Source organism: Molothrus aeneus, chromosome 2, assembly GCF_037042795.1.
Source record: "Molothrus aeneus isolate 106 chromosome 2, BPBGC_Maene_1.0, whole genome shotgun sequence".
Taxonomy (NCBI): domain Eukaryota; kingdom Metazoa; phylum Chordata; class Aves; order Passeriformes; family Icteridae; genus Molothrus; species Molothrus aeneus.
The window spans coordinates 34,075,140-34,094,416 of NC_089647.1; the positions used below are offsets into that span (position 1 = coordinate 34,075,140).

At 37.6% G+C, this 19,277-nt stretch overlaps 1 protein-coding gene across 17 annotated transcripts in view; it reads left to right on the forward strand.

The window, feature by feature from the left end:
- DLG2 (discs large MAGUK scaffold protein 2) overlaps positions 1-19,277 on the forward strand; it is a 988,724-nt gene that overhangs the window by 943,034 nt on the left and 26,413 nt on the right. For 12 of the 17 annotated variants that reach the window (XM_066572327.1, XM_066572326.1, XM_066572329.1 and 9 more), the window contains 2 exons: positions 3,717-3,792; positions 18,618-18,717. In XM_066572327.1, coding sequence (XP_066428424.1) covers positions 3,717-3,792; positions 18,618-18,717 — 176 coding nt within the window. The remainder of the gene's footprint in view (positions 1-3,716; positions 3,793-18,617; positions 18,718-19,277) is intronic. The other 5 variants (XM_066572328.1, XM_066572330.1, XM_066572334.1 and 2 more) reach the window with 1 other exon arrangement.

The window sequence follows — 19,277 nt, forward strand, 5'->3', positions numbered from 1 at the left end:
CTCCTGCTGAAAAATGCATGTTTGGTGCAAAAATGCCACTTCAGGAAAGCTCCAAAATAATTTTGAGAATGGGAATCTCTTGGTAAGCTCAATCTCACATCTTGCAGAGAATGGAAGCAATAAAAAGCTATGAACTGAGACCACATATTTGAATTATAAATAGTGCATACATATTTTCGCTTTTCTTTCACTTGATAGGCAGGCAAAACAAATATAGTGCAGGTGACCTGGAAATGGTGAAGCAAGACAAGAGACATAGCAAAGTTTTTCAAGTTTCCAGTTTACATTGCTTTCTTGTATTTCCTAACTCTCCTCATTACAGTACTCATGCTGGATTTGGAAACAACTTTCATCCTGCAAAACACCTCAGTGCCAAATATGTACAAATTAGGCTACTGTTACCATTTTATTTCATTGTAGAAACAAGTTTGCCATTTGCATCTGTGTTCTACATAACCATGAATGCTGTTATTGATGATTAAAGCATTTCTCACTTGATATTCTTCCTCACCACTGTGAAGACTGATTAGTGCTTTTAGGAAGGCACTGACAAAACTCCCAGTAGTGCAGCAGTGTGTGATCACAGTTCATGACTTGTTGAGTTATACTTGTTTTTTTCTTGTTTATAGCATTTATGAAGGACTGAAAGTTTCATTTTGAAAAATCCCACAAGCCCTTTTTCAACAGCTATATATGCCCCGAAACACAAAAGCAGATAGACGTTGCATTGTAGTGAGTGTTGCATCCTATTAATAAGATTAATAAGTTCCTCAGAAGAGGAAGAAGAGAACAGTATCCTAAAGAACTCAAATCCTGAGCTTACTAGTGAGGGAACATGGAAGGTTGAAGTATATTTCCAATGTACTGCTCCACTTCCCTAGCTTTACATGACAAGAAGAGAATGAATCCTGACCATTTCTGAAATAAAAAGGGCCAAGAGGTATCTACCACCAGGAATGTTTTTAAGAGAAAGTGAGTATATAGATATACTCCAACTGTCCCAGATTTCACATGATCTTAGGTAATTTCCCTGTACACAGCAGTGTTTCTGTACTCAGCTCTACTTGGAGAGTGAGTGGGAAAATGGAGGCGAAATCCCTGTAAGTTGTGCTAGGGTGATGCTGTTTCCACACAGAACTCAGAGCTTTTCAGCTCCAGTCATGTTTGTATGTTGGATGTAGGTTTCTTTGAACATTTCTTGAAACCTCTTTGAGTTTCAGTGACCCCCTCAGGCACTTTTGAAAATGGGACTGAGCCATTAAGTTGTTCTGGAAATCATAGCCATGCTTCCTTATCCCTTAGATATAACTCTATCAGGCAAATACATAATTAGAAAGGGTCATGGCAGCAATGTGTACATCAAGCAAGTCAGAGTTGCAAGTCTGGGCCCTGCAAATCTGGGAGATAGGAGTCCTCCCCTTCACTTCATGTTTTTGCACAACTCCCCATAATCCTGCTTTGTCCAGCAGTGGTTATAGAAGATTGGTTACCATCTTAAGTGAAACATTCCTTTCTTAAGTTTTTTCAGCTGATGGATCAAAATGTTCGAATGATGGTCAGCTGCTGTCAACTAAACCAATGTAAGGAATTTACACCCATATGCTGTTTAGACATTCACAGTGTCAGCTGTTGCAAATAACTCTTTGGACCTAAACTCTTTCCTTCTTGGGGAAAAAAAGACAGTCAAGTTTATTTTTCCTTAAATATAAAAACTACAAGCATGCAAAAAAGTGGTAAAAATGTTTGAATCAGTGTTCCTTTAACAAGTGCCTTTTCTAAGAGCTAGATAAACAAATCTAAAAGAACACATATTCAAAACTTTGTATCTTCACCAGTTTAGTTCCCTTTTTAGCCCTGTCTATGGCAAAAATGTCCCAGTAGCTCAGATGAGAAATTCTAACATCTTAGTTCACTGAAGTTCTGCACCCTGACCATTTCAACAAAGACTAAATCTTTGGAGAACCAAAGCTAAATTCCGCAAGTTCTCCAGAGCACGCAAAACTAAAGCTTTTCAGAAATTTAGGTTCATTCCTTCAGGAAAATGAGATGTAAACACCAGAGCAACCCACTACCACAACGCAAATTCCAGACCAAAGACATAAAAGCAATAGAGCACCTGAGCTGAAGAACTTAAAGATTATGTTATAAATTGGGCAAACCTATTTATTTTGTCCTTGCCTTTTTCTAACAGCTGACCCATTTTACTGACGGTTCAGGCAGCAACAGTAATGTAGTCAGCCTGAGACACAGAACATTTCAGCTTGTAATTTTACATTTCAGCTAAATTATAAGTAACTGAGAACAGTTTTATTGTGGAAGGTGTCACGCAAATGATAATGGGAGGCAACATTGCGTGCCACCCTTACTACAGTGCCAGATGATGGAATGTTTGGAACATTCAGTAGACATGCTGAGCATATATGAACACTGTTGTTATGTTTGCCTGAAGGATTCAGTTACATTACCTAAAACTTCTCAGAGCAATGCAAAACATTTCTGCTGCTCCTCATCTGTCTGCTATGCCTCTAGAAAGCAGTGATGCCTCCACAACTGCTAAAGCAATTATGACAAACTTCATAAATAAGATTCACTCTTCAGGATTAATTTCCAAAATTTTATGCAGTGAATAAGAAATTAAGTTAAAAGCAGATGTTTTAGGAAGTTGGGCAGGGCTGGAATGAGTTTAAATGTTAATATAGATTAATAAGTACAATATTGTGTTCATTTGTGCTAATTATTTCCTCAGAAGGCATCCATCCTATTTAGGCAATTACACAGCCTTAAGTCTTCATTTCTTTCCAGTACTACCAAGGGACTTCATCTGCTAGCTCAAGTCTGAACTGTTCATGTGTTTTTAATAACATAGATTTAGTTTGAAAGATGCACTTGAGCTGTTTCCATGTGAATATTCCACACTTACAGAGAAATGCATTTAATCTAAATTTAAACTGTAGCTATAGTAACCAACATTCACTGTGTTTGAGGAGGGCGTATATAAGCCTACTCAGACAGAAGGAAACATGTTGTGTTAATTATCATTCTATCAAAACTCTAGAGTTTGTATTTTGGAAAATAATTATCAGAAATGATGAATTCCTACTACCCAGGCTTAGAAAGCCAGAGATTTGCAGGCATGTATTCTGATGTCTCATAAGCTAGCTTTGCAGGATTCGATGGAGATTTCCTAGAGCAATCCCCAGCCATAGCAAATAGGGTTAGTGTTTCACTTTCAGGTAGATGATCAGATTTTTTACTTGAGCCTGTCAATGATAGATTCTGTAGATGATTTTGCAAAGGTAGGTAACATCGCTTTTACAGTAATGTCCATATTAATCAAGGTGAGTAAGGACATGTCCTCGTTTCATTCCTCTGACCATAGAACTCTAAAATGTTGCCTGATTTTTGAACAGCTTAAATCAGAGAGAATAAATCTGTCCCCAGCATGCTTTTCCCAGACTCCCATGTCTATGGAGAGGCAGTGCTGTTCTGCTGGTGTAGGGCTGCCAAGACTCTTCAAACCCAGTCCTGCATTTGCCAGAAGACTGCTGCCTGGCTGAGGAAGTGACTTCTCCTTTTCAGTGGATGAAATTCACTTTAAATGTTTACTTTAGGTGTAGTAAGCTGCCAATGGTCTTGGGAGAGCAGGTTGAAATATTTCATACAAAATGCTGCTAAAATCAATGTGTGTTTCTTCATTTGTGTTTTCTTTTCCCCAGAGTTGAAAGAAAGGAGCGTGCACGTTTGAAGACGGTGAAATTCAACGCGAAACCCGGTGTAATTGATGCAAAAGGGGTATGTAGATACTGAAACCTTTTGAAATTGCACTTTACAATTGTTTTATCCAGAGTAGAAAAGATTTTACCAACATAAGGAATATTTAGGTTGTTGCAGCCAAAACCTGCAGTATAGTGAAATGTAGATCAGAGATTACTGTGATATAGTCTTTGGAATAATTAAATATTCTTTTTATAATAATACTGAATGACAGTGCCTCCTAAGGGGAAGATACTAAGAAAATAAAGAGCATTTCATGATAGCTGTGATTTTATTTAAATGATGGATAGAGAAGAAAAGACTTTAAAAATGAATGCAGATGGATAGCAGTTTAATGAAATAGCACCAGAAGTGTAAATTCCCTGGCTTCAAAGGCTGTTAAATCACAAACCAAAGGTTGTAAGTTAAGGATAGAAAAAATTAGGTTTTGGGTGTTCTGCATTGACAGTTGTGACAGACATTGAACACAGGTGTGTTTCACACCAGACACCATGGCCAAACAACACAAAACGTGCAAGTTCCGTTCCAGCAGCGCTGCCTGGACAGAGCAGGGTTCCTGCTGCTGCCACTTCACAGAGCTGCTTTATTGTGCCCAGGTCGGCAGTCTCCTTAGCCTGATGCCTACTATCCTGTCTGGTGCCATCTGGCTGGCAAGTATCACAGCAGGAGAAATGCCCACAGCCCTGGCTCTTGAGGTATATTTATCTGCTGAAGTGTAGCTTGCTGTTGTAGCACTAGTGAATACTTGACATTTGCAGGGATTTATTTTTGAAACCCATCCAGTTGGCATGTTTGGAATTTACAACTGAGGGCTTCTGTGAGCAAACTAGGAGACAGATATTCAGCAGCCGTGAGGGGAAAGTCCTGCTTGGCTGCAGAAAACAGAGCAGGGCCAAAACTGTGCGATGAGTGAACATGACCATAGGTAGGTGCTAGCATGGGAAATGACCAAGTGGTTCAGCAGGTCCCTTCCAGACCTGCTGTTCCTGTGATCTTCTGCCTAGTTTGAAATTCTCATTCTTAATCTTTTCTTCCTTCAGGTTCCCTCCGTAATGGTAATACTAAAAATTCCCTTATTCTGTCGTTTCAGACAGATTAGCAGGGTAAGAAATTCCTCTTCCCATGGACACAGAGTTCCTAGCACGGGGGTGCCTAAGTCTATATGCCAGCAAAATAGTATTTCACACTTGAAAATACTTCCCTGTTACTGCTCTACAGAACAATTCCTGAATTCAATGCAAATGCAAAATTATTGCTTGAATATTGACTGAAATATTGTTGAATAGTGACTGAAACAAGTTTTCCAGACTTACGAGGCACATGGAACTGTACATTAATTGCACCTGCAGATAACTCAGTAAAGAATACATAATAAAATGCACTTAGAAAAGAATAATTCATCTCATACCATTTCTTTAGAAGTCAAAATTTCATTTTATAGTTTGAAATGACCATTCTCTGCAACCCTATGTATTAATGTTGCCACTTATTTTGAGAGATAATAAGTTTTATATTGCCAATAAGAAGAAATCACTTCTTAAATGTCTATTTCCCATATATAAACAAAGCTGCAGGAGAATAATTCATTCATATAGCTAATGATCCCTTTTCAAGTGATTCTGTCAAGAATTTAATTACTCTTGATTCCCCAAATTATTTTTCCATTTTTGTCATCAGTGTAACATTAATCTTCCAGCCACTCAACATCAGTGTTTGATTCAGTGTTTAGGAAATTGTGTAATTACAGGGCAAGACCAGTGTAGCCTTTTGGGACCAAACCTTCCAGATGAAATGAGATATTCAAGTACACACATATGTATGTGGATTGAAAGTGTCACTATTTCCATTTGGTCTTTCAGTGTCCAAAAAGTAGTGGTGTAAAATGTCTAAGAGTCCACACTTTACATTTTTACTTTTTTTTCAACTTTGGAAGAAATTTAGCCCAGGTAGGCAGGGCTGCAGTAGGCTAGGAAAATGATTTTGTTTTAAAATCAAGCTAAAATTCCAATACGAATGAGCTTATGTGGGTCTGTGGCTTCTTTGGCTCATACATTCATGACTGTGGGCAAGTGTAAATGTCTTAGTTTACTCTAAAGATGAAACTGAGAGAAATCTTTTAATGAAATATTTCTAAATTTGGCCAGGAGATGTGCATGGAAGCATTTTAAAAATAATTTTAAAAAAAGAAAACAAAACAAACAAAAAAACCCTTAACTGAATACCAAGAGTCCTTGGGAGTTTTGGACAGGTAAAGGTGTACCTTACTTCTGTTTTACCTGAATCATCTCACTAGCCCTTCCATTGTAGAAACAATGTTCAAGAGCTAATACCCACAGCAAAGGTTTCCTGAGACAATACCAAAATGTCTTTGATATAACTATGATTTTAAAGTAGAAACTGCCTAGTTATTCTATGGGTTTATAAAGTCTTATGCATTTTCATCACTTTGGCCTCATTTTTAATCCCATATCTGGAGATAAGATGCAAAGAAAGTGTTACAGATAGGGTGACATTTGTAGTTGATCAGCTCCTTGTGGTCTCACTAAAAAAGGTGTTTAAGAATGCTCAGCAATATAGTTGACAAACCTGTTTGTAGGAAGAGTTAAAAGATAATCTTTCTAAAGGCCCAAAGTTCCTCTTTTTCAGGCCAAACTTGTATGTTACTTCATCTATAAAATTAGTTCAACACTTTTTAAAAATGTGATTTAGAATATTTATATTACTTTAGATTTGTTTCATTGGACTCCTCCAATGCATGCCTTATGAAATTAAAGTCTACAAAATCAGGATGGATACAGAAACAGGGAATGTGAATCAAAATTAGGGAGCTCTAGGGAAACCTTCTGGTCTCAAGTTTAAATAAGGCCACAGATAGTACCTTTGCATGCAATGCATAATTTAATTCCCATGCTCATTATTACAGGATATTGCATAAAAAATAAGTAAGTTGAAAAAGAACTAGGTAGGTTAGCAAGTAGCAAAATTAATGGCAACTTTAAAACTTTTGTCAAGTAACTCAGGATATATTAATTGTTAATTTCAAGAAGAGATGTTATAAAATGGAAAGGATCATATTACTTCTACTTTTCCTTTTAAACATCTGTTACTGGACAGTGCCAAAAAGCTACTTGGCTAACTGGATCTCTAGCTTAACCCAATAGGGCTACTTTTCTTTCATGTTCTGTTTATTCTGACCCAGAGAAATTTTTTTTTTCAGGCTCAGGGACATCACCAGGATCCAGGCCCCGTTAACACTTTTAAAGATATCAGACCACTTAGAGATGGTAACATCTATGTAGTAAGGAAAAGAATACAAAAACAGTTATAAACAGTTTCATTTCACCAAGCAAAGAATATGCTTCTATTGTGTTGACCAAGTTCAGCCTCTATCTTCATTCTTATAATTGTTGTAATGAACTTCAGCATTTTTTCTAATTGTCACTGAAGGTGGCTGGTGCATCAAATCCACCACTACACTGCTTTGGTTCCCTAGAGCCACTCTCTGCTGCAGCAAAGGACAGGGTTTCCAGGACACTGGAGATGTTAAAAAAAAAAAAAAAATTATATATATATATATATATATATATATGAAGAGAATTTATGATCTCCTAAGCATTTGCTTTCTCAGTCTTTGGGGCTCACTGGTCTATGGATAATCAGTGGAAAATGGAGCAGCCCAAAGGTTTATGTCTGATATTTTTGCTGGAGGAAGCCAAAGAAGTTATGTAAGCACAAACTTCATTAAAAAGTATGTTTTATGCTATGTTGAACTCAAGATCATATCTCAAGTATCTTCTGATGCTCCCCTTTGCACCAAAAGGAGAGCATGTGAGTAGCTGTGACCAGGGTTATGTATCTACCAAAACAGCATACTGAGCTCTTGGTAACTCTCCTTAACACAGGCTTCAGACTGAGCAAAAATATCCTTTCCTTTTCTAATCCTAAAACCCACAGTCGTTGAGGGCTTTTTGGATTTTTTAGTAAATCAAACAGAGTGTCAAGAGACAGAAATATTGCAGGGGGGAAAGAGATTAGCCAGTAATCTGCTTTTTTCTTAACTGTTGTAATTACAACAGGTCTTTCAGGAGACAAAAATAGCACCTTTTGCTTTTCTCCCTGTGGGATCACATACACTTCCATGTCTGTCTCTTGAAAATATTCCACAGTTGAAATCATAGCTCATGGAAAGACTTTTAGCAACACCTCAGTTTTACTAATATTTATGGGTGTTGCCTGTTTACAGAGATGTGTTGAAATATCAGCAAAAATGTAGATAGAACTTAATTTTATACAGAGAACTGGTTTTTCAAACCACATGCCTTTTCATTTCACACCTTATCTGACCAGTGACTCCAGAATATTTTCTTATATACAAATACTCTACTTCATTTCCCAATGAAATGAAAGTGATGTCTCCTGCAATTTCCATTTTTAATGTGTGTGTCAGAGTGTGGGGAGATATTCAGCCCATGTTTACTGGGAAGCATTCCCAGATGGGTGCCTGCCCTGGGGAGGATGTTCAGCAGGGTGCTGAACAGGGATGAGGTGCCTGCCAAGAAAAGAGACTGCCCTATCCTTTCAGAACCCCTTCCAGCTCTGCTGCTCATCAGCAGTGCAGGTCCTAGGCTGTGACCCACACCACACTACTCCATCACTACCCATTAGGTTTTTTTTCTTTTGACTTAGCTTGCCATCCACAGTCCTTTTCAGATTCCAGTCAGATCACCTACATCACACTCAGCCACCTCTTCAGTTGCCTCTGAGTGAATTTATTATGACAGTCAGAAGTTTGATAGCATTTAATAATATTTCTTATGTGCAGATTCTGTTTACAGATCCCACAGATACCTGAAATGTAAGGTCATCTTGTTTTATTGTCATTTTAGCAACATTGCACTAAGGCAGGAAAGTGAAACCTGACTAAGGTAGCAAATTTGGTATTCTGGGGTAAACAAAACCCTCTGCATATCTAATGCACCTCTCCTCTGAGTGTCAAAATCCAGTGACCAACAGAACTTGATACAAAGGACACCTTTTGACAGTTCTAAGTATTTAAGGGGGGCAGGGGAGAAAGCCAAACAAATAAACCCACATGTTTCCAAACCATTTATGCTCTACAAAATCATCATATTTTCAGCCCTAGTCATCCAAACAGAGCAAAACTTTGGGTCTTTGGGAACTTGGTCTTTGGGAACCTTGAGTGGTCACCTCTGCCCTGAGGGTTTTGTCTGTAAATTCCTCCTCTATTCCAGATTTGTCTAATCTCTGCTTAAAGACCTGCCACAACAGATAGTTCATATTCTTCCCAAACAGCCCACTTCAGTGCCTCACTCTCCTCATTCTTAGAAAGGGCTGGACTGCTACAGTTTAACCCTGTTTTTATTTCTTCTTCTATGACTGTCTGTGGAAATTGGATTATTTGTCTTTGTCACAAAGCAGAAGCTGCAGTCACACCTGCCCTGCTCTCACGTACAGCATCTTTGCTAGTGGTTTACCAGGGCAGATCTGGGTGTATTAATGCAGTGAAAAAGTCAATTATCTCAATTTAATCCTTGACTGAAAAAAAGCATAACAGTATATTAGGCTGTCTATACCCTGTCTCTGCCTAATGAAGATTTTTTCTAACATCAATTATTTACTAGGCTTCAGTTTTCTAAGTATAAAGATTCATCTTTAGGGAGAAGCAGTTCTGTAGTCCATAATCTGAAAGTTTTCCACATATGCAGTGGATTTTGGACAACTTTTCTTTGCCCTTCTTTTCTAAAGATATTAGACACAATTAACAGATTTCCTAAAATTATTGGTACTGGAACAAACATAAAAGTAGAGGAAATCTGAGTACACAATCTGAGTACATTCAAGAAGCTGCTGATTTGGAGAGCTCATTAGCACTCAGTCTGTAGTGTACAGGGTCATCATTCCTGAGAGGCAAAGGGCATTCCTCATTGCAGGCTACAATTTCCTCACAAGGGGAAGCAGAGGAGCAGGCACTGATCTCTTCTCTGTTGTGACAGAACTCAAGGGAATGGCCTGAAGTTGAGTCAGGGGAGGTTTAGGTTGGATATCGGGGAAAGGTCTTTCACCCAGAGTGGGGCTGGGCACTGGAACAGCTCCGCAGGGACATGCTCACAGCACCAAGCCTGACAGAGTTCAAGAGGTGTTTGGACAATGCTCTCAGGCACATGGTGTGACTCTTAGGGATGGTTCTGTGCAGGGCCAGGAGCTGGACTCAATGATCCTTGTTGGTCCCTTCCAACTCAGGATATTTTATGATTATATGGGTTTTTCTCTGTTGAATTTAAGTTCTGTCAAAAGCTTTAAAACCTCCAAAATGGGGTAACATTGGGTGTCATGGAAGAATCAGATCTCAGCATTGTTGTTGTTTGTGGAACAACTTGTTTCTGGAAGGAGATGACTTCTTCCCACATACGAGTGTGCTGGTTTTAAGACCAGCAGGAAATTAAACTCCAAATAAGCCACTCCCACTGGATGACTGCCAGTAAAGGGTACCCAGCTTTTCCTGCTGAATCCACACAACCTAGGAATGATGTATGTGGTATAGAACAACAACTTGGTCGCACACTCACAGCACTAACGTCCACATCCCTCCCTGTAGCCAGGACAAGGAGGAAAATCTGAATCTTATTTGTCCAACTGCTCTTGCTCTTCCATGAGTTTTCACATCCTCCACAGCTCTGTCCATCTTCATGATGGAGCTGGTGCCAGGCAGTGGATGTTGGCTGCACTTTTGGATTGACCTGAGCCTGCAATATTGGGCTGCCCTGACCATTCCCCTTGAGCTGAACACTTTTTGCTCAGCATTTCTCCAAGGTGCATTAGAAATAGTGCTGTCATCAGCATCTGCTTCACTCATGTGCTGGAGTAATCAAATGAAGTTCAAATTTTAAAACAGCACATAGTCAGAAAGATTTAACTGTATGGATTCTTGTGGTTCCAGGTTATCTTGAGGCACCCTCCAAAGACATGCAGTAATTTAACAATAATGTATGTTGGGTCCAGGTACAGTCAAAAATAAAAGAAAACAAGTGAGTCTTCAGTTTTAATTTATGCCGTGGCAGCAGTGTTGGCTCTGGCAGGGAACTGGTACACCTTAAAGAATCTTGGTTTTAAGAAGGTGAATCAGTTCTAGTAATTGTGAAAAAATGACTGTCAAGTCAAATCTGAGGCTTTTACCCAGCTGAAGTGAAGAAATTTGTTTCTGTAGCATTCTTTGAATAATCCACTAGAGTGTTTGAAAAAATTTATTTCAAATTGAAAGAAATATTAAAGTAAAAAATCTTCGTGTCTGTTTTCTGTATTTCATTTTGTTGAGAAGGACAAATTCTAAATATCAGCCAGCAATTTGTAAGCAAAATGGATTAGAGTAGAAAATTTGAGAAATAAAGGATTTGTCACTGAATTTATCAAGATGATGAAAAATATTTCTGCCTATTGGCATCTTGTCACTCAAAGAAAATACTTAAAGAGTCATTTTTCAGTTAATGAGCAATATAAGCACACATATTTTTTAGATTTTGCCATTTTTTCTGTAATTTTTCTGCAATTCTGATAACTGTGTGGAGTTTTATTTATAGGATAATATTTTTTCTTAGGTGGTCATAATATTAGGGACTATAGTAGCTGTACTTCCTATCCCACAAGAAGTTTGTGCCATCCCTGCTTAGGTAAGAGAAGTCTTTAGGAAAGTCACTGACAAAAAGATATGTAGTGCAATGTTTAAATCAGTCACAGCTTAAATATAACACAGTGAAAATTTGCTAGCACAGGTAAAATACCAAAGTTTACAGCTGAGAGTTAATTGTTTTTCTTCTAAGCTGTTCCAGCAGAAATTTGTGCTGAGCTGAACTTCATGCATGGTCTATTTTTATAACCTGCTGTCTAATATCCAGAATAAATAGTAGGAAGTTTGTATGTATGTATAGATAATGCCATAGTTACTTGGGTTTTCTTCTAAAGAATTGGTTGAAAAGAAAAATTTATAGTATTGGCAGTAGACATTGTGAAAGAATTAAAAAGACAACAACATTTTCTTCCAGTAAGATATCACACAAAGATCCAGAAGTGTGGAGTTTATCGTCAACACGCATCTGGAAGAGACATGCTCTATATTTCACATCTTTCTTTCTGACTCAGTTAAATTAAAGCAGCTCAGTGATTGCCTCAGTGACTCAGAGACCATGTTTGGAAGGTTATAGGGACACAGGAACTGCCAAAGTCCATCTAACTTGATATCCTGCTTGTGAGACTGGTCCTGTGAGATGCATTACTGCCAGATGTGGGAGCTTCACCTCCTAAACAAACCTCAAACCAGTCTCTTAGAAACTGGCTTTGGGTTTGTTTGCCCATGCCTTAATTTATTTTAATTTTACCTGTAAGGTCTAAATAAATCAATGTATTCAATTGAAACCAAGAACCTGGTATGATTTGTCTGCTGAGCCAGACCCTTGCCATAATTCATCCTGCTATACCAGTCACTCTTCCTTTAACTCAAAAGAGAAATTCGGAAGATTATCTTGTCCAACTCTCTTTCCATAAGTACAGTTTGAAGGCATGTAGGTATTGAAAATCTTTCTCCACTACTCCATAACAAAGTAAGAGTAATAAAGGTCTTTTTGCAACTTATTTTGTGCAATGGTCCATTTAATGCAGTAGTTTGCACTTGCACAAGTGCACAGCACTTGAATGCATGAATAACATACATCGGCTCTAAGTGGGAAAGTCCCTTGTCAGGAAAAAATATTGACCAGCATAGAGGAACGTTTGGGACAATGTCAAAAACACTTTCTGATTCCAGTTGGAGACTTGAGGAAGGAGAGGAAGACCTTCACACTTCCCATTTGATTGCAGTGAGGTTGGCTAGGTCCAAGCCCACACTGGACCACAGCACAACTCTGAGATGCTGCGTTTGTGAGATCTCATCACAGAAACGCAGATGTTAGAGCTGGGAGAGGATTGCTGTTTAGCTCTTTTCCCTCCACCACCCCCTTCTCTCCAAGCACTGCAGTGTTATTCCCCACAGTACTTAAGATTAGCAGATTTGTTTCAAATGTGAAAAAATTATCTAGGCTTTTCACTTCCCTTGGGGTGGATTATTCTACATCCAAATTGATTTCACTGTCAAGGAGCTTTGCCCTTTCTTATTTTCATGCTATCAATTCCAGTACTGCTGTTTGAACAATTCCTTCCCGCTTGTATCGTGGTGTACAACCTGCAGATAAGTGTAAATTATTTTGGCTGTCACATAAGCAAGATTTTATGTTGGTGTTTCATCTTGCTAACATTGATATACCCATGCAAATTAGCATAGAAAAGTGCTCCCCTCATACCTTGCACCAAGTTAAATAGAGGTTTGCAAAATTGGAAATACTGATTTTACGTGTTTTCTTCAAACTCTATTAGTCTTTCTTCTCCCCTGGTAGTTTATGTTGGTTATAACTGTTGTTTTTCAGGAATTAAAATTGAGTTGCTGGCAGACAACAAGCAATAATTCAGTCTTTAAAAAAAAAACTATTAAAATTTCATACTTATGAACACTAAGCCACCCTACCCTGGTCTGGAGAAGCTAGACATCATGGAGTTTTTAATCAGTCTTTTACTTTTTCATCTTGGATTGCCAACACCCAAATCTCCCTACAGCTTCATGGGAAAACTAAGCAGGCAGAGTTATTTTCATCTAAGCTTCTTCTCACCCAGTTGGTTCTCACTTATCAAAACAGATTATGGTACAAAAATTCAATAAGGAGTGACTGTAGCCCAGGCTTGAAGTATCTAAGAAAACTAAAGGCTGAACTTAACAGAGTAGGGATGTCCTTCCCCTTGCATCTCATAAAAAATCATAGGGAAGTTGGCTAGTGCTGTTTGCCAGCATGTAGCTGTGTGCAGAATGAGAATGAAGATCCACATCTCAGAGAATTTACTCTGTGATCCCTGGACAGCCAGGCTTACAGCTGCCACTGAGAACTCCTCAGCTTATCTTCTGCATGTCTGCAGGGACACCGTGAGGTGCTTTCTGTGTGTGTGAGCCCAGGCCATGGCCAAGTTTGGGGTCACATCAGGAAAGCAGGAATGGCTCAATAGCAGTGGCAATCCTCTAGACTTGGTCAGGTCATTTAACCGGAGATTTCAAATTCATCATGGCTCGGGATTGCCAGGAGAAAAAGCCCACTATAAAACCAGTGAAGTGATATATGTGCTTCCAAGGAGAAATAACACTGAGTATATGTTACAGTCCAAATATTTTTTTCTGGTGTCAGTGGAAATTTTTGATAGGATGAGAGAGATTTAAAATATATACTATAGAGATCTATAAAATTAAAACATTTAAATATAGGGATTTAACAGTGTTTGAGTACCCCATCTTTTATTAAAGTCAGTATTCAAATGAGTAAATGAATCTCTTTAATATAAAAAGTGTCAATTAAATATAGAGAAAAGGATTGCAGAGACATAATTTTGATAATAAATTTTGTAGATTTTTGTAGAAGGGTGAGTACATGAGGGATTTTCATTTGGCTTAGGCCAAAATCAGGTATTAAATAAGAAGAATAAGAAAACCACATTGCGGATAAGAAGCAGTAAAATTAATTTCTCATATACACTGCTAGACCAATCTGAGAACAAAACTGACATACATAATCACAGAATATAAAAACTAGGTTAAAGCATAGCTCAAACCTGCCTAAAATTAGATGGTATATGAAATCCATCTACACCCTGTAAAAAAGAATTTCACAGCCAGTGATCTGGAACAGATTTCTCTCAGGTGGTCCCTATACACTGATTCCCCATTGATGACTGAGGATTAGCATTTGCTGAATGAAATGGCAAAAGAAAGCATTCCTGAAGCAGTTGGAAGTTTATTGGCTTTGAGAAAATAAATTTGTTAAACCACCATAAAAAAAAAACTTTCCCCAACATATTTAGGATCTTCTGCAAAGCCTAAGGAGGACTACCTGTGTCAAGATCCCGTCTGCACTAAGTAGCAGGGATTGAATCAGCTACACTCTGAAGAAAAATGTGGGAAGAAGCTCAAAGTAAACAACTACATTGTTGCCTATTACAGTATGGTAAAACTATCAAATTACTGTGCTTTGTGATGTTTACCACTACAAAGAAAATTTTGAAATTGGATTGTTTATTTAATATTACAAGAAAATTTCCTTTGAAAAACACTACCCTATTAGCTGATGAGCAACATACTCATGGCTGCTGAGCCTAGGGAAAAACATTTAGAATATGAAACTGATGCTTACAAAAATAGTACCCAAGTGGATTCTTGAGAAGCAGAAACACACAGTGGTTTAATGTCTGTCACAACCAGGGAAGGTTGGTCTGTGTAACCCAGGCTTACATAACCAGGGACAATTGGGGATACTTGGTCAAGCAACAGTGCACCAGGCACATCACAATTATTTTTGTTGGCTTCTTCAAAACACAGTCTATGCTTAAGTAGTATCAAACAAGGATTCAGGGCATGAGTGAACACTTTCTTCCCCTATTTTTTTCTGAGAAGAAACTCTTCTATTGCAGATCAAGTGCTGTGAATGATGTCACTGTTCTGTTGTCAAACAACTTGAAAATTTCATTTGCCTTTTAGTCTTAGGCACTTGTCTGTTTAAAGTGCCTCCTACTGCTGTTGCCTAGGTTAGTGGTGATCTGTGTGATGGCAGTGACGTATACAAGTAATCTCTTGTACAGGTTTTTCACTGCCACTGAAATGCCTGAGTTATTTGCCATTACAGGTTTTTACATTATCATGCCAAAAAACCTGCAACTTGCAAGGAATCCATTTTCAGGCACTTTTTCACTGACTTTCAGAAACTCTGCCTGCATAAATGCTGTTGAATCAGGCTAAGCTTGCTATCACAATTGCAATTCCAGTTGCATGCAACTTTTGTATCAGGTGGAGAGATGTAGGCAAATAACTGTCTTATTTATCCTACATCTATTTCAGAGCTTCCCAGAAGCATATGGAGCCTATAGCTCCAGAGTATTTGACAGGTCCAAAGTTTCCATTGTACTGAAATAAGATTTCTCAAATTCATCTGAGTTTTGGAGTTTAACCTAGCCAAAGATCCTCATACACGTGATCTTTCTTAAAAAAGAAAATGCACATTCAGTGTTGGTCTCTACTCTTCCACCAATGGAGCAAAATCTGGAATTAACATGGTGTGTACCATAGAAAATATGGTTTTATTCTGTGTGAGTCTCCCTCTTCTTTCTTTGCCAAGCCCCTTCTCTCTATTCATTAGAGATATAAATCATGATATCTGTAAGAAGCCTTTTTGGAGTTATCAGCAGGATTTCATATCCTTAAGGTGGAGACCATCAGCCTGACTTTGATACCATTTATATTGCATACAAAACCAAAATCAAGGCTCTTGTGTTTGATTCCTTGTGAAGAAACATGCACTTAATTTAAGAAAACAAACACTTGTTTTCTTAAACTAACTGCTCATTCATTTGGTACTAAGGACTAATTATTTCTATAAGTTTGCAGAGCCAGGCCCACTTTAATGTTTTATAATATTTCACAGGTTCTTTGTTATTTAAAATATAAACCCTCTGACTACACCATGCTAGTATATATGGTCATTAACATGAATATACACGTTGATTAATCTATAGAAATATTATCACATGCATAAACATATTTGGTTATGGATATTAATATAATTAGATCAGCATATTTTAGGAAGAAAGCTTTTTACTGGTGTGAATACAGTGACATAGTCGCACATGATAGTCATCTGCTGTGAATTGCCAGATTTTGGTCTTCCAAATTGAAGTGGAACAGTATCTTATTAAAAAAGCAACCCAGTACTTGAAACAGCAAAGGGAGAAAAAGTTTATATAACAGTATAAAATATCTGTCTAATTTGGTGTATACTGTTATATCATGCAGAAGTGGGAAAATAATATATGCTTTTCTGGTGAAAATGTACTTTCTGAAGTTTTTGCTCTAGACCATTGGGGGAAAAATTGAAACAATATCTAAGTGTTATTTCTGATATTTTCTGTGAAACACAGCATATTTATTTATTAATTTGATAACGTTCTCTTGAATTCCAAAGTGCTGTAATGAAGTGATTGTCATTTTAAAACCCCCTTGCTTTTTGAGGTGTTAATGTTTGTATATATATATTTTTCCCTTTTAAAGTGTGTAGTGCCAATTGCATTACTATGTCAAATTCAGATAAATCATGATAAACAACATTTTCACAAACAGAAATGTTAACATGCTACATTCCTTTCTTTGGAAAAGTAAAAGAAATTATCACAGAAAACACATTTTAATTTAATTATGTCCATTAGGTCATTAAAGTGATGTAATGAGCATGTCAGTCCTCCTTTCATCCATAGATTACTTTAATCCTCATGTGCTTATTTTTTTTTTCCCCTCTGGCTTTCTTTCATACTTGCTTTGTTTTGAATTTGCATGCTGTCTGGATTATTTGTGCATGACCTCCACTTTAATTTCACATTGAATGTTTACATACTCTGAGAGATTTTCATGGATCATTTATTCTACGTGTGCATTTTTTTCTTTGTTTTCAGTTACTAAACTTTAAATATGCTTGAAACGTAAAAGTGGTATGAAACTTTCGTGACATGAGTATGCAACTATTACAACAGATTTTCAGTATCCATCTTTCAGAAATGCATATTTTAAACCACATTTTATTTCATGATTTCAAAATGTAAGGAAAGAAATTGTATTCTAAGACTCAAAATATATTCCACTGCAGAACTGGAGCCAAATACTGGTTATATTCAATTTGAGCAATGACAAGCACATGAGATTGGTCCTTTAAATTATTTAAGGTCTCTTCTGTCTTGGAAGTCATCATTTGCAAAGTCCTGTGTATATGTTCAGTATAAGAGACATTATAGGTCATTGTCTGACTGACAGCACAGATAAGTCTGCAGCTCTGTGTGCCCTCAAGAATGCCAGCTTCTTTCAATTGACTCTGTAGGGACAAAATTTCCTTATTTAGTATCTGAAATAAGTGTCCCAAGTAGGCATATCCTCTTTTTACACAGGATAGTCCTGTAAGTCCTTGCAACTGTTTATGAAGTCAAAGTTTTTATCATGTAAGAAACACCAATTTCTTCTATATTAATTTCTGATTTGAAGAATTACAGCAAAATATGTTGATCAACATGCAATGAAATCCTGCTTATCAGCAGAATTCCATTTCTAAATCACTTAGGACTAAAAGGATATCCAGTGAAATCCAATGCATAAATATACATCTATAAGGTAAAACAAAGTTGTTTTTTTTTCATTATGCCTGAAAGAAGCATTAAAACACACGTAAGAAGTTGTCAATAATGAGGCCAAATAAGACATTATGAAATCAACAGCACCTACCAGTAAAGAATTTTCATGTTAATTAACACAGGGCTGAATTCACACACTATAAGCAAATCAAAGGCTTCTGCTTTCCACATTACAGCCTATTCTTTTCAGCTAATTAATTCTGTGCACAGTCTGCTGTGATTAAAGATGGATGCCTTGATCCCAAAGCATGCTAAACCATCTGTAGCCCTTCATCCAAACAAGCCAAACACTACAGTTTCCAAGTAAGGAGCTGCACATTGTGACTTCAGACCTCTGGAGTCAAACTGATCCAGTCTTCAGGAGCTTTGCCTTCAAATTTCAGACCTCACCACACCTCTGATTCTTTGCAGCCACTTCGTTTGTGCTGATTTGAGTCACTACAGTTCTCTCCACTTTTACAAACTAGTTGTTTTGTCAGCATGAGTGTGACAACAATTAGACGTCCCTGTTTTTGCCCCATGCCTTTTCTCCTTCACAGTCATTCAATGACAAGCGTAAAAAGAACTTCATCTTTTCACGAAAATTCCCATTCTACAAGAGCAAGGAGCAGAGTGAGCAGGAAACAAGTGATCCTGAACGTAAGTAACCTCTTGGAGACGATGTCACATGCAGCAGCACAACAAATGGGTGACACGCATGATGCCAGTATCCCACACATCTAGGCAAATATCTGTCATAGGCAGGCAGGAGAGGTATTACTACTGTGACCAATGTATGACTGCAGTTTGGATCCAGCTTCTCCTTCCATCTCTGGAAATACTATTTTAAGAAGAATAAAGCAGTGACCTTAACTTTTGGAAGCAGAAATACGGCTCCTCAAAATTGTTGTGACACCTGTCATAAATCCAAAATTGTCTCTCAGAAATATTCCCAGATCAGAATTGGCTCAAAATAAGGCAAACATTATTTCTTTCACATACTAAAATAATTAGTTTTGAAAATATCTAATCTTTTTTTTGCCTTTGACTTTCACCAAGTTGATTTCCATTGGCAGTTTCACTGGAAGTTTAACTATTAAGGGAAGCAACCATGTTAACACCTTAAAGAACTAAACTGGTTCTTGGAATGTGTACCACCACAAGCATTTATTCCTTGCTTAAATTATATAGGGAACCAGCATTATTAAAAATATTTGCTA